The 15057-nt window shown below is 60.1% G+C and overlaps 1 protein-coding gene across 4 annotated transcripts in view; it reads right to left on the bottom strand.

Moving 5' to 3' along the window:
- Window positions 1–124: 124 nt before the first annotated feature.
- Window positions 125–15057, bottom strand: part of STK17B (serine/threonine kinase 17b) — a 40456-nt gene continuing 25523 nt past the window's right edge. For 2 of the 4 annotated variants that reach the window (XM_029069299.2, XM_029069300.2), the window contains exons 3-8: window positions 13544–13756; window positions 9725–9863; window positions 7698–7824; window positions 4629–4677; window positions 1564–1743; window positions 125–682 (exon numbers count right to left, since the gene is read on the bottom strand). In XM_029069299.2, the coding sequence (XP_028925132.1) occupies window positions 373–682; window positions 1564–1743; window positions 4629–4677; window positions 7698–7824; window positions 9725–9863; window positions 13544–13756 (1018 nt within the window). In that variant the 3' untranslated portion in view covers window positions 125–372. The remainder of the gene's footprint in view (window positions 683–1563; window positions 1744–4628; window positions 4678–7697; window positions 7825–9724; window positions 9864–13543; window positions 13757–15057) is intronic. The other 2 variants (XM_029069298.2, XM_029069297.2) reach the window with 2 other exon arrangements.

Below are 15057 nucleotides of genomic sequence, written 5' to 3'. Positions count from 1 at the left end.
CTCCCCGAATCCCGCCACGGACGGGCCGGAGAGGCCCCCGCGTTGGAAAATCGGCGACGGGTCGGACCTTCCGTCCTGCCCCGCTAAAGGTGACGGGCGCGGACGACCGGGGTTGAAGGGCGGCCCGATGCCAAGCGCCGTCGGGCTTTATCCGTCGCTCGGGTTCTCTCCGACCGCCCACCCCGAGATTCCCGCGGGGTCCGGGACGTGAGGCGAGAGCCCCTTGCCTTCGGGAAGGCCGCGGGGATCCCGGCCGGGGGAGGCCCCCCCCAGCGGGACGGGGACGGAGGGGGCCGGCGACGGAGACCCGTCCCCTCGATGTTCTCCCCGCCGCCGGCTCAAGGTGCGTCGTGCGTCTTGGCGGAGCGGAGCCTAAAAGACCAGGTCGGGCACCAGTTCCGGGGGCGGGCGCAACGCGGCGTCGAAGCGGAAGCGTTTTGGCACCTTCGTGCTCCTCCCTTCCGGAATGTTCTCCTTGTCCTCCCGGGGTCCGCAGGGGCTGGCAGAGGGGGGCTTGACGGGTCTGTCCTCGGGGCACTTGGCCGGGAGGTCCTGAGCCTGCGGGGTGGAGGACGACGAGGAGGGCGACGACGAGGAGGCGTCCGCGGGATGCGGCGAGGGAGCGGAGGCGCGCTGCTGGAGCCACGGGTGCGAAAGGCAAGAGCTTGCCGTCGGCCTTTCCCTTCGAGAGACACGGAGCAAGGAGGGCGGAGGGGGGGGAGAGGGGAAGAACTCGTTGAGAATCATTTCTGCCCCTCCAAACGCCCCCGCTCGCCATTCCTTCCTTCGGTCGTATCTACGGGGCGCTCACGGTGGGCCGAGCACCGTACTGAGCGTCCGGGAGCGTCTACGACACTAGACGGAGCCCTTCCCCGCCCACGGCGCGCTTGCCGTCTAGAGGACCAAACGTGCAGTGCTAAGTGCTCTGCACACAGTCAGCGCTCCGCCGATACCGACTGAAGGAAAAGTGAGCTCCCTCCCTTTCCTTCTCGGTAGAGCGCTGACCGTGTGCCAGGCGCCGTACTGAACGCTGGGGTGGGTCCGGGCTAATCGGGTCGGCCCCCGTCCGGGTCTCCCCGGGGGGCTCGGTCCACTCGACAGATGAGGAAACTGAGGCACGGGGAAGTGACTCGCTCAAGGTCACCCGGCGGACGAGGGGAGGAACGGGATTAGAACCCAGGTCCCTTCTGACTACCAGACCGGGGCTCTTCGGGACAAGCTCACGGGAGGGGGGGGGGGGGGCGGGGACCGTGCCCGTTGATTGTCGCGCCGTCCGCTCCCAAGCGTTTGGTACAGCACAGCGAGCGCTCACTAAATACGCCTGACTGAAAGATTAACCCGGACGTCCTCCTGCGCTTCAAACGGCGTTCGACTCACAGCAGGGGCTTAACGGACACCGTCAAAAAGAGGTCGCCGAGGGCAGGGAACGCGTCTTTCTAGTGTTCTGCCGTCCTCTCCCAAGCGCTTAGTACGGCGCTCTGCGCCCGGCGCTCAGTAAATCCGACTGACTGAATGAAAAAAATCTTTTCTTTGTCAACCGGGGGTGGTGCGGGCTGTACTTACTCCGGGTTTTTGACCAAGAGGGTCCGGATGAAGTCTCTAGCCAGGTGGGAGACGGAGGAGAAAGCCGGCTCCGAATAATCCACGTTCACTTGGGAAATATTGAGGTACGTCTCCTGATTATCCTCCCCGGCAAAGGGAGACGAATGCGCCAACAGCATATAGGCAATGATGCCGATATTCCTGCGGTAGAGGGGAGGGACGGGAGAGAGGAATTTGGAACGATTCTGCTGCCTCTTCAACCCTCCAAAATTGCCTCCGGATGAAAAACAAACCCAGGGAGAGCCATAATGGTGCTCGTTGGGCGCTTACTGTGTGCCGAGCGAATCGGGTTGGATCCCAGATCTGCCGCTTGCCAGCTGTGTGACTTTGGGGCAACTCACTTCGCTTCTCTGTGCCTCAGCGACCTCATCTGTAAAACGTAATCTGCGAGCCCCACGTGGGACCACCTGATGACCTCGTATCCCCCCAGCGCTTAGAACAGTGCTCGGCACATAGTAAGCGCTTAACAGATACCACCATTATTACGAGTCCCCGTCCCACGGCGGGGGGGCTCCGTCCCCGTTTTACAGATGAGGGAACCGAGGGCCAGAAAAGGGAAGCGACTCGTCCGAGGTCACGCAGCCCGCACGTGGCGGAGCCGGGATTAGAACCCGGGTCCTTCTGCCTCCCAGGCCGGTGCTCTAATAATAATAATGTTGGTAGCCCTGAAGCGCTGACTACGTGCAGAGCACTGTTCCGAGCGCTGGGGGAGATACGGGATCATCGGGTCGTCCCCCGTGAGGCTCCCGGTCTTCGTCCCCATTTTCCAGAGGAGGTCACCGAGGCCCGGAGAGGTGAAGCGACTCGCCCACGGTCACCCAGCCGACAAGCGGCAGAGCCGGCATTCGAACCCACGACCTCTGACTCCCGAGCCCGGGCTCTTGCCGCGGAGCCACGCCGCTTCCCACTAAGCCAAGACCGCCAGCTCCTTGCGGGGAGAGATCACGTCTACCGACCAACTGCACTCTCCCAAGTCCTTCGACCGGTGCTCTGCACGCACTAAGCGCTCGATTCATCCCACGGCACATATTTACCGATCTTCAAATTGCGTATTATTAATCAGTCACTCAAATTAATGTCGGTCTCCCCCTCGGCCCCCAGACCGCAACTCACTTCGGGCCGAGGGCGTGTCTTCCGCCTCACTTACACCGTACCCTCCCGAGCGCTTAGCACAGCGCTCGGCACACGGCAGGCGCTCCATCAGTCCCGTGGCACATACGGACGGATCTTTAAATGGCGATTTATTAATCGCTCGTTCGCATCGGCGTCCGTCTCCCCTCTACACCGGAAGCTCGTCGTGGGCCTTCCGGGTTGGCCGTACCGGACGCTCCCTGGCGCTTAGTACAGGCTCCCCCTTCTAGGCCGCGTTGGGCAGGGATGGTCTCTATCTGTCGCCCAATCGTACCCTCTAAGCGCTCAGTACAGCGTTCTGCACCCAGTAGGCGCTCAATAAAGGGGATCGAATGAATGCTGCTCGTACAGGAAGCGCCCCGTAAATGTAAACGCGGGCGGAAGGAGCTCGGTAAATACCACCGATGAGTGGCCGTGGGTGGGGAACCTCTCCCAAAGTGCCCCGCACATAGTAAACACTCGATAAACGCCATCGATGAATCACAGGGGGCGGGGAACGTTTCCGCCAACTCGACTGTACTGAACTCTCCTCCCAAGCGCTTTGATACTATTCATTTTGTTAACGATTCTATTTACTGCTATTGTCTTTTGTCCGTCCGTCTCCCCCGGATTAGACCGCGAGCCCGTCGATGGGCGGGGACGGTCTCTATCTGTTGCCGAATCGTCCGTTCCAAGCGCTTAGTCCAGTGCTCTGCACATAGGAAGCGCTCAATAAATACCACTAATTGAATGAATAATAATAATAACTCTGCGTCAAGCACCGTTCTAAGCCCCGGGGTGGACCCTTCTTGAGGCCGACGGAGTGAGCGCTCAAGAAATACCGCCGATGAACCGCCGGGGACGGGGAACGCGTCCGCCAACCCTGTCCCGCCGAACGTTCGGTTGGGTGCTCTAACCGCTCGGTAAATATCGTGGGAGGGGATGATGATCATCAACACCCTGGACCGACCGAAATTCGACAGGGGTCCGACTCCGGGCTGGAGCCGGATTCCGGGGGCTGAAGGAAGGCCCGGGATCGTTCCGCCAGGACGATGAGCGGGGCTCGGCGGAAAGAGGCCGGGCTTGGGAGGCAGAGGTCGTGGGTTCGAATCCCCGCTCTGCTACTGATCAGCTGTGTGATTTGGGGCAAGTCACTTCACTTCTCCGGGCCTCACTGACCTCATCCGGAAAATGGCGACGAAGACTGTGAGCCCCACGCGGGACGACCTGATGACCTTGTAAATTAATGAATGAATGTTGGGATTTGTTAAGCGCTTACTATGCGCAAAGCACCGTTCTAAGCGCTGGGGGAGATAAAGGGTCATCGGGTCGTCCCACGTGAGGCTCACGGTTAATCCCCATTTTCCAGATGAGGGAACTGAGGCCCAGTGAAGTGAAGTGACTCGCCCACGGTCACCCAGCTGACAGGCGGCAGAGCCGGGATACGAACCCAAGACCTCTGACTCCCAAGCCCGGCCTCTTTCCACTGAGCCACGCTGCTCCAGTGCTTAGAACGGTGCTCGGCACATAGTAAGCGCTTAACAAACACCAAAAGTATTAGAGAAGCAGCGTGCCTTAGTGGAAAGAGCCCAGGCTTGCGAGTCAGAGGTCATGAGTTCTAGTCCCGGCTCCGCCACTTATCAGCTGGGTGACTTTGAGCAAGTCACTTCACTTCTCTGGGCCTCGGTTCCCTCACCTGTCAAACGGAGATGAAGACGGTGAGCCCTAAGCGGGACCGCCTGATGACCCCGTATCTCCCCCAGCGCTTAGAACAGTGCTCGCCACATAGGAGGCGCTTAACAGATACCAACATCATCACGATTATTATGAGCCACGGGCGACGAGGGCCGGGCTTTGACCTCTGACCTCCCCGCGATTCCCCACAGGCCCGCGGGCCGAGCGAGGCGGAGACTCACCACATGTCCGTGGCCGTGGTAATGGGATCGTAGTTCAAGACTTCCGGAGCTGCAGGAGGAAATAAAAGCCGGATTACTCCCCGTCCCCTCCACCTCGTCTGCGTACGGAAAATCCGTCTCGCCGGATGATTCTGAGGGTGATCGTACCCGTTGGGCGCCGACACGGCGCCAGGAGCCGTGCTAAGCGCCGGGGCGGATACGGGGTACTCGGGACGGTCCCCGTCCCCCCCCCCCCCCCCCCGGGGGCTCCGTCCCCGTTTTCCAGATGAGGGAACTGAGGCCCCGGGGAGGGAAGCGACCTGCCTGAGGTCGGGCGGCGGAGCCGGGATTAGAACCCACGGCCTCTGACTCCCGGGCCCGGGCTCTGTCCGCGTGGCCGAGCGCTTTCCGTGCTGTTTATCGGATACTTATTAGCTCCCTGAAGAACGGAGGAGCGGCAGGATGATAATAATAATCATAATGTTGGTATGTGTTACGCGCTCACTACGTGCCGAGCCCCGTTCTAAGCGCTGGGGTAGACACGGGGGAATCGGGATGTCCCACGTGGGGCTCACCGTCTTCATCCCCATTTGACAGATGAGGCGACTGAGGCCCAGAGAAGTGAAGTGACTCGCCCCCAGTCACCCGGCTGACGGGTGGCAGAGCTGGGATTCGAACTCACGACCTCTGACTCCGAAGCCCGTGCTCTTTCCACTGAGCCACGCTGCTTCTCAGCTGTGTAGCGGGCAAAGCCCGGGCCTGGGAGTCAGCGGGTCACGGGTTCTAATCCCGGCTCTGCCCCTTCTCTGCCGTGTGTGACCTTGGGCAAGTCACTCCACTTCCCGGGCCTCGGTTCCCTCATCTGGAAAACGGGGACGGAGACGGGGGACGGGGACGGCGTCCAACCCCATCTGCTTGAATCCACCCCGGCGTTTAGGCGTCCGGCTCCCGTTTTCGACCGCGACCTCGTCGTGGGCAGGGGATGCGTCTGTTTCTTGGTCTACTGGACTCTCCCGAGCGTCTAATTAGTCCAGTGCTCTGCTGACGGTAAGCGCTCCGTAAGTAAGCAGCGTGGCTCAGTGGAAAGAGCCTGGGCTTCGGAGTCAGAGGTCACGGGTTCGACTCCCGGCTCCGTCACTTGTCGGCTGCGTGACTGTGGGGCGAGTCACTTCACTTCTCTGGGCCTCAGTGACCCCATCTGGAAAATGGGGATTGTTCATTCATTCATTCATTCGTATTTATTGAGCGCCTACTACGTGCAGAGCACCGTACTAAGCGCTCGGGACGAACAAGTCGGCGACAGACAGAGACGGTCCCCGCCGTCCGACGGGCTCACGGTCCGATCGGGGGAGACGGACGGACGAGAACGGTGGCGATAGATAGAGTCGGGGGGAGGGACGTCTCGTAAGAACGGTGGCGACTGAACAGAATCAAGAATCAATAGAATACCAACATTATTAATTCTTCTTCTTCTTATCTATTCAATCATCTGAGCGTATTTATAATAATCATAATGTCGGTATCCGTTAAGCGCTTACTCCGTGCAGAGCACCGTTCTGAGCGCCGGGGGAGATATAGGGGAATCGGGTCGTCCCACGGGAGGCTCACGGTCTTCATCCCCATTTTACAGATGAGGTCAATGAGGCAAAGAAAAGTTAACGGAACGCTTACCGTGTGCAGAGCACTCTGCTAAGCACTTGGGAAAGCACAATACAGTCACAATTACGGTATTGGATCGATGCTTTCTATGCGCCAGGCACTGTTGTGAGCGCTGGGGTAGGTGCTCCCTCTCCCCCCCTTCACCTCTCCGCAGCTAAACCCTCTCCTCCCCCCTCCCCCTCTCCCGTCCCACCCCCTCGGCACCGTACTCGTCCGCTCGACTGGATTTATCTTTATCGCCCCATTTATTTTGTTTCGTTTAATGAGATGTACATCCCCCTCGTGGCTCAGCGGAAAAGAGCCTGGGCTTCGGAGTCAGGGGTCATGAGTTCGACTCCCGGCTCTGCCGCTTGTCAGCTGGGTGACCGTGGGCGAGTCGCTTCGCTTCTCTGGGCCTCGGTGACCCCATCTGGAAAATGGGGACGGAGCCCGGGAGCCTCACGTGGGACGACCCGATGACCCCGTATCTACCCCGGCGCTTAGAACGGTGCTCGGCACATAGGGAGCGCTTAACGGATACCAACGTTATTATTACCCCGATTCTATTTAGTCGCCATCGGTTTTTAGGAGACGTTCTTCCCCCCGACTCTATGTATCGCCATCGTTCTCGTCCGCGCGTCTCCCCCGATCGGACCGGGCGCCCGTCGAACGGCAGGGACCGTCTCTATCGGTTGCCGACTCGTCCGTCCCGAGCGCTCAGTACGGTGCTCTGCACACAGTAAGCGCTCAATAAATACTATTGAACGAATGAATGAATGAATACGTGATAATCGGGTCCCCGTCCCCCGTGGGGCGCCCGGGCTCCGTCCCCGCGTTTCCAGACGAGGGAACCGAGGCCCAGAGAAGTGAAGTGACTTGCCCGGGGTCACCCAGCGGACCGGGGGGGCGGAGCCGGGATTCGAACCCGTGACCTCGTGACTCCCGGGTCCGGCCTCTCCCCACTACGCCGCTTCTCTAATGAGAACAGACAGAACAGTGAAGCAGCGTGGCTCGGTGGAAAGAGCCCGGGCTTTGGAGTCAGAGGTCACGGGTTCGAATCCCGACTCTGCCACTTGGCAGCTGGGTGACTGTGGGCAAGTCACTCGACTTCTCTGGGCCTCGGTGACCTCATCTGGAAAATGGGGACGAAGACCGTGAGCCTCCCGCGGGACGACCCGATGACCCCCGTATCTCCCCCGGCGCTCAGAACGGTGCTCTGCACGGAGTGAGCGCTTAACGGATACCGACATTATCATCATTATTATCAACAGACCCATTCCCCGCCCGCAACGAGCTTCCCGTCCGGAGCTCCAGCGCGGGGAGAACGGGCGGCCCGAGGGTCCCGTTGGTTCGTTCGTATTTACTGAGCGCTTTCGGCGCGCAGAACACTGTGCGGAGCGCTGGGGGCACTGGGGTCGGCGCCCGCCGGGCCGGCGGAGACGCCCCGCTTACCCAGGTACTCCGGGGTCCCCAGGATCTCCCGCAGCTCGCAGGGGCCGCTCAGCTTCCGGGAGAGGCCGAAGTCCACCAGCTTCACGTCGCCCAGCGGCTGGAGGGCGCTCAGCAGGATGTTCTGGGGCTGGGGGAGACACGCGAACCCGTCCCCCGCGTCGGTCGGTCCACCGTACTTAGCGAGCGCTCCCCGGACGCGGGTCGCTGTACTAAGCGCTTGGGAGAGAACGATAAGCAGACGCGCCCCCTGCCCCCCGCGAGCTGGCAGTTTGACGTCCGTCTCCCCGCTTCGAGACCGCGAGCCCGTCGTTGGGTAGGGATCGTCTCTTTCCGTTGCCCGGTTGTACTTTCCCAGCGCTTAGTACAGCGCTCTGCACACGGTAAGCGCTCAATAGATACGACCGGATGAACGAATGGATGGCGTTTACTGAGCGCGGAGCACAGGACCGGGTCCTGGAACCGTGCGGGTCCCTCGAGGTTGAGTTCTGGGCCCCCTTCCCCACCTCCGTTGCCCATCTGTCCATTCCCGGCGCTTAGTGCGGTGCTCTGCACATAGTAAGCGCTCAATAGATACTACTGAATGAATGAATACTAATAATAATGATGATGGTATTTGTTAAGCGCTTACTACGTGCACAGCACCGTTCTAAGCGCTGGGGGGGGATACAAGGTGATCAGGTGGTTCCCCCGTGGGGCCCCCGGTCTTCATCCCCCTTTTACAGACGGGGTCACCGAGGCCCAGAGAAGAGGCTTGCCCCAAGCCACCCAGCTGACGAGCGGCGGAGCCGGCATTCGAACCCATGACCTCTGACTCCCAAGCCCGGCCTCTTCCCCCCGAGCCGCGCCGTAAACCCACTCCTCCGGAGAGCTCGGCGGCTTCCCCCGGCCGCCACCAGCTCCGTGCGGACGATTCCCAGATCTCCCTCTCCGGCCGGGATCTCTCCCCGTCCCCGCGGCCTGGCATCTCCTCCTGCCTTCGAGGCCTCACCGCTTGGATCCCCTCCCGTCCCGTCCGGGCTCGACGTGTCCCAGACAGACTCCCTCAATATCCCACCCGAACCCCGACTGTCCCATCACTGTAAAAAGCATCGCCGTCCTTCCTGTCTCCCGAGCCCGTAACCCTGGCCTTCTCCTTGACTTCACGCTCTCGATTCAACCCACGTATTCAATCCGTCACCGAATCCCGCCGCTCCCCCCTTCGCGCCACGGCTAAAATCCGCCCTCTCCTCTCCATCCACCCGGCTACCACGTCATCCCGAGCGCCGGTCCTCTCCCGCCCGGATGGCCGCGTCGGCCTCCTTCCCGACCTCCCGGCTTCCCGCCTCTCCCCGCTCCGGTCCGGACTCGGCTCCGCCGCCCAGATGGTCTTTCGACGGAGACGTTCGGGGCACGTCGCCCGACTCCCCGAAGACCCCCGGCGGTGGCCCGTCCGCCTCCGGGTCGGACAGAGACCGGTCACCGGTGGCTTCCGAGCCGTCCGGCCCCCGGCCCCCTCCGGCCTCCCCTCCCTCCCGTCCTCCTCCGTCGCGGCCCGCACGCCCCGCTCCTCCTCCCCGGGCCTCCTCCTCGCCCGTCCCGCCGTCGACCCCCGGCCCGCGTCCTGCCTCAGTCCTGGAACGCCCACCTTCCTCCCGTCCGATTGACAACCACCTCTCTGCGCCCTCCGAGCCTCGTCGCGGGCCCGCCTCCTCCCGGAGGCCTTCCCTGCCTGCGCCCTCCTCTCCTCCCGCTCCCTTCCGCGTCGCCCCGACTCCCTCCCTTTCCTCATTCCCCCCTTTCCCGGCCCCGCACCGCCCGCCTTCACATCCCTCATTTATTTCTTTTAATATCGCCGTCCGTCTCAACCCCCTCCGGACCGTCAGCTCGCCGTGGGCAGGGAACGGGCCCGCTTACGGCTGTACCGTCCCCTCCCGAGCGCTCAGTACAGTGTGCCGCCCACTGCAAGCGCTCCAGAAATTTGAAGGAACGAAAGAAAGCACGAAAGGAGGCGGGAGAGAGGCGGGAGGTCACGGGCGGGCTGCCGTCACCTTCAAATCCAGGTGCACAATCCCGTTCTGGTGCAGGTGGCAGAGGCCCTCGAGGATCTGCCGAACCAGCCTGACCACGTCGTGCTCCGGGACCGCCACCTCCGGGAGGCACAGGTTGAAGATCTCCCCGCCGGCGGCGCTGGAAGGAAACGTCGGCGAGAGACGCTCGGAAAACGTCCGCGGCAGAAAGACCGGAAGCTCGCGGCGGCCGGGGAACGCTCCGGTTTTCTACCGGATTCTCCCGGGGGCTTAGGACGGTGCTCCGCACACTGTAAGCGCTCAATAAGTACCACCGACTGACCTTACCCCCCTCTAGACCGGAAGCCCGCCGCGGACGGGGAACGGGTCCGTTCTACTGGACCCTCCCGAGCGCTCGGTACGGTGCTCGGCCCGCAGTAAGCGCTCGATAAATACAATCGACTGACCGACCGACCCATAGTAAGCGCTTAGGTGCCACTGAATAGCATTAATAATAAAATAATGTTGGCATCTGGGAAATGTACATCGCCTTAATTCTATTTATCTGCTATTGTTTTAATGAGACGTTCATCCCCTCGACTCTATCCATGGCCATCGTTCTCGTCCGTCCGTCTCCCCCGATTAGACCGCGAGCCCGTCAAAAGGCAGGGCCCGTCTCTATCTGTTACCGATTTGTCCATTCCAAGCGCTTAGTACAGTGCTCTGCCCACAGTAAGCGCTCAATAAATACTATTGAATGAATGAATGAATGTGCCGAGCGCTGTTCTAAGCGCTGGGGGAGATACAGGGGAATGAGGTCGTCCCACGTGAGGCTCCCAGTCTTCATCCCCATTTGACGGATGAGGTCACTGAGGCCCAGAGAAGTGAAGTGACTCGCCCACAGTCACACAGCCGTCAAGTGGCAGAGCTGGGATTCGAACCCGTGACCTCTGACTCCCAAGCCCGGCCTCTTTCCACTGAGACGGTCAGCTCGCTGTGGGCAGGGAATGTGTCTGTTTATTGTTCTACTGTCCTCTCCGAAGCATTTAATACAGCGCTCTGCGCCCAGTAAGCGACCCGTAATAATTACTTAAGACTCCATTAAAAAAAAAAATAGAAAACGGAGTTCAGAAAGGGCCTCTCTTCTTGCTTTTCCTTTTCCGTCCCAACCGTACGAAAGGCGGGGCTCTCGACCTCTCCGTCAGCTAACGGGTCGAGGACCGTTGGCCTTTTCGGAGCAATCTCGCCCGACCTCCCCTTCCTTTCTCCGCTGAATTAAAAGGAATGCGCCGGCGGCGAGCTGAGAATCTCCGTCGAAACCATCTTGGCAGCTACGGTGGAAAGGGAAACGCAAACCTAGTTTCTCCTCCCATTAAGAGGGACTGGGCAAGCTGATTTCCAGCCCAGGCAGGAACCCGGGGGCCACAAATGGGGGGGGGGGGGTGGTTTGATGTACAGTGCCCTGCACATAGTAGGCGCTCAATAAATACGCTTGAATGAATGAATGGGGGTCCCTGCCCGGGACGTGGTTTGAGGAAAGTCATTTGAGATTCAGAAATCGAATCTCAATTCAATTTCAGAAATCCGACCAGACCGTGAGCCCGCCGATGGGCAGGGACGGTCTCTCTCCGTTGCCGAATTGTCCATTCCAAGCGCTTAGCACGGTGGTCTGCACATAGGAGGCGCTCAATAAATACGCTTGAATGAATGAATGGGGGTCCCTGCCCGGGACGTGGTTTGAGGAAAGTCATTTGAGATTCAGAAATCGAATCTCAATTCAATTTCAGAAATCCGACCAGACCGTGAGCCCGCCGATGGGCAGGGACGGTCTCTCTCCGTTGACGAATTGTCCATTCCAAGCGCTTAGCACGGTGCTCTGCACATAGGAGGCGCTCAATAAATACGCTTGAATGAATGAATGAGATTTGCCCAGTGACCGGGTCTCTCGGGGTTTCAACCTTAGACGGTTGAGATCTGGGGTGTGAGATGAACAGGTGGAAAGAACTAGGAGGAGGAGCGTGGCCTAGCGGGTAGAGCCCGGGAGGCGGGAGGACCTGGGTTCTAATCCCGGCCCCGCCACTTCTCTGCTGGTGGGCGAGTCACTTCGCTTCTCTGGGCCTCAGTTCCCTCATCTGGAAAATGGGGATGGAGGCCGTGAGCCCTATGCGGGACAGAGACTGTGTCCAATCTGATTATCTCGTATCTACCCCAGCGCTCAGAACAGTGCCCGGCGCATAGTAAGTGCTTAACCAAACATCGTAATTATTATTATTATTAAATGATAATGTTGGTATTTGTTAAGCGCTTACTACGTGCAGAGCACTGTTCTAAGTGCTGAGGTAGATACAGGGTAATCAAGTTGATAATAATAATAATGCCGGTATCTGTTAAGCGCTTACTACGTACAGAGCACTGTTCTAAGTGCTGAGGTAGATACAGGGTAATCAAGTTGATAATAATAATAATGTTGGTATCTGTTAAGCGCTTACTACGTATAAAGCACTGTTCTAAGCGCTGGGGTAGATACAGGGTAATCAAGTTGTCCCCCGTGAGGCTCCCAGTTAATCCCCATTTGACAGATGAGGGAATTTAGGCCCAGAGAAGTTAAGTGACTCGCCCACGGTCACACAGCTGACAAGCGGCGGAGCCGGGATTCGAACCCATGACCTCTGACTCCCCGGCCCGGGCTCTTTCCACTGAGCCACGCTGATAAGCTCACCGTGGGCAGGGACTGTGTCTGTTGATTGTTCTCTGGTCCTCTCCCAAGCGCTTAGTCCAGTGCTCTGCACACAGTAAGCGCTCGGCAAATACGACTGACCGAATGAATGAATGCAATACACCTTGGTTAAGTAATAATAATGTTGGTATCCGGTAAGCGCTCACTCTGTGCCGGGCACCGTTCTAAGCGCTGGGGGGAGAGACAGGGTCGTCGGGTTGTCCCACGTGAGGCTCACAATCTTCATCCCCATTTTAATAATGATAATGTCGGTATCTGTTAAGCGCTTACTCTGTGCCGAGCACCGTTCTAAGCGCTGGGGGAGATACGGGGTCGTCGGGCCGTCCCACGTGAGGCTCCCGGTCTTCATCCCCGTTTTCCAGATGAGGTCACTGAGGCCCAGAGAAGTGAAGTGACTCGCCCACAGTCTGCCGAGCGGCAGGGCCGGAATCCGAACCCGGGATCTGCCTCCCGAGCCCGGCCTCCTGCCGCTGAATTCAGCGCTCCGTTCCCAGTAATAATAATAATAATAATGTTGGTATTTGTTAAGCGCTTACTATGTGCCGAGCACCGTTCTAAGCGCTGGGGTAGACACAGGGGAATCAGGATGTCCCACGCGGGGCTCACGGTCTTCATCCCCATTTGACAGATGAGGCGACTGAGGCCCAGAGAAGTGAAGTGACTCGCCCCCGGTCACACGGCCGACAAGTGGCAGAGCTGGGATTCGAACTCATGAGCCCTGACTCCAAAGCCCGTGCTCTTTCCACTGAGCCACGCTGCTTCTCCAGTAAGCGCCCGATCGATACGACCGGTCGATGGCTCCCTCCCGGGAGCTCGTTTGGGGCGGGGGGGGGGGGGCCGTGGGCGACCGCCCCGCCGCACCGTCCTCTCCCGAGCGCCCGGCCCGGCCCCCGGCTCCCGGCCGGCGCCGCCCGAGCCCCGACGGGAGGTGCCGACCGCTCGTCCCTTCACTCGATCCTACGTACTGAGCGCTTCCCACGGGCAGAGCGCCGTCCCGACCGCTGGGAACGGCCAACCGGGCAACGGACAGGGACCGTCCCCGTCCCGCGACGGGCCGCCGGCCCAGTCGGGGGAGACGGACGGGCGGGGCGGAAGCGGAGGAGGGCGAAGCGCGGTCGACTCACTACTCCAGCACCAGGATGATCTCGCGGTCCGTCTCGTAGGCTTCGTGGAGGGTGACGACGCGGGGGCTGGCCCTGGTCAGGTCCAGCACGGCGATCTCGTGGACGATCTCGGCCCGGCAGTCCCGGCCTCGCCTGCGCTTCTTGAGGAATTTGGCGGCGTACTCCCGGGACGTGGACTTGGAGACGCACTGGCGGACCACCGCGAATTTGCCCCTGCGAGGGGACGGGGAGAGACGGGGGCGTTTACTACGCGGGGGCGGCCGGGCCGGTGGGGGGGGGGGGTTTCCCCACCCAACCCGGACGCCCTCCGGGGCCCTGGGCCCTGGGAAGGCGGGGATCCTCTCTACTAACTCTGTGGTCCCCGCCCGAACGCTCAGCCCAGTGCCCTGCACCCAGGAGACCGTCGGCTCTCGGACGGCGGAGGATCCCGTCTACTCTGCGGTCCCCGCCCGAACGCTCAGCCCAGTGCCCTGCACCCAGGAGACCGTCGGCTCTCGGACGGCGGAGGATCCCGTCTACTCTGCGGTCCCCGCCCGAACGCTCAGCCCAGTGCCCTGCACCCAGGAGACCGTCGGCTCTCGGACGGCGGAGGCCCCCGTCTGATATAATAACGTTGGTATTAAGCGCTTACTATGCGCAGAGCACCGTTCTAAGCGCTGGGTGGATACAAGGTGATCGGGCTGTCCCACGCGGGGCTCACGGTCTTAATCCCCATTTTACAGATGAGGTCACCGAGGCACAGAGAAGTGAAGCGACTCGCCCACAGTCACCCAGCTGCCGAGCGGCAGAGCCGGGATTCGAACCCGTGACCTCTGACTCCCAAGCCCGGCCTCTCGCCACTGAGCCCCGCTGCTCCTCCAAAAGAGGAGGCTTCTCTTCCTCCTGCCAACGCTCATCCTGGTACAGAAGCAAAAATGTTTACCGCTCAAGAAAAAAGCTATTAAACATCTGCCCTGTGGTGGGATCGGACCCTCCCCGTCCTCAAAAATGTTAAAGGATGAAAAGCAAGGTTTAACCTCGCAGATTAAAAAGACGGGCCCGGGGGATTTTCACTCTTCCCGAAACGACGGGGCAAACGAGCCTAGATAATAACAATAATAATAATAACGTTGGCATTTGTCAAGCGCTTACTATGTGCAGAGCACTGCTCTAAGCACTGGGGTAGATGCAGGCTCATCGGGTTGTTCCAGGCGAGGCTCCCACTCTTCATCCCCATTTTCCAGAAGAGGGAACTGAGGCCCAGAGAAGTGAAACGACTCGCCCACAGTCCCCCAGCTGACAAGTGGCGGAGCCGGGAGTCGAACCCAAGACCTCTGACTCCCAAGCCCGGCCTCTTTCCACTGAGCCGCGCTGCTTCTTCAGGTGTTTTTATTATTAATGGTATTAAATGGCCTCGTACGTTCGGAAAACTCCTCCTACGGACATCCGGCGCTCCGAGATCAACAAAACGAATCAGATTCCCGGAGAAAACAATTCCCAAATAATAAGAGGAAGAACTGGGGTATTTGTTTAGC

This window comes from Ornithorhynchus anatinus, chromosome 7, assembly GCF_004115215.2.
Source record: "Ornithorhynchus anatinus isolate Pmale09 chromosome 7, mOrnAna1.pri.v4, whole genome shotgun sequence".
Taxonomy (NCBI): domain Eukaryota; kingdom Metazoa; phylum Chordata; class Mammalia; order Monotremata; family Ornithorhynchidae; genus Ornithorhynchus; species Ornithorhynchus anatinus.
The sequence above is the reverse complement of the archived record's forward strand: the minus strand, read 5'-3'. Positions and strand labels throughout refer to the sequence as shown.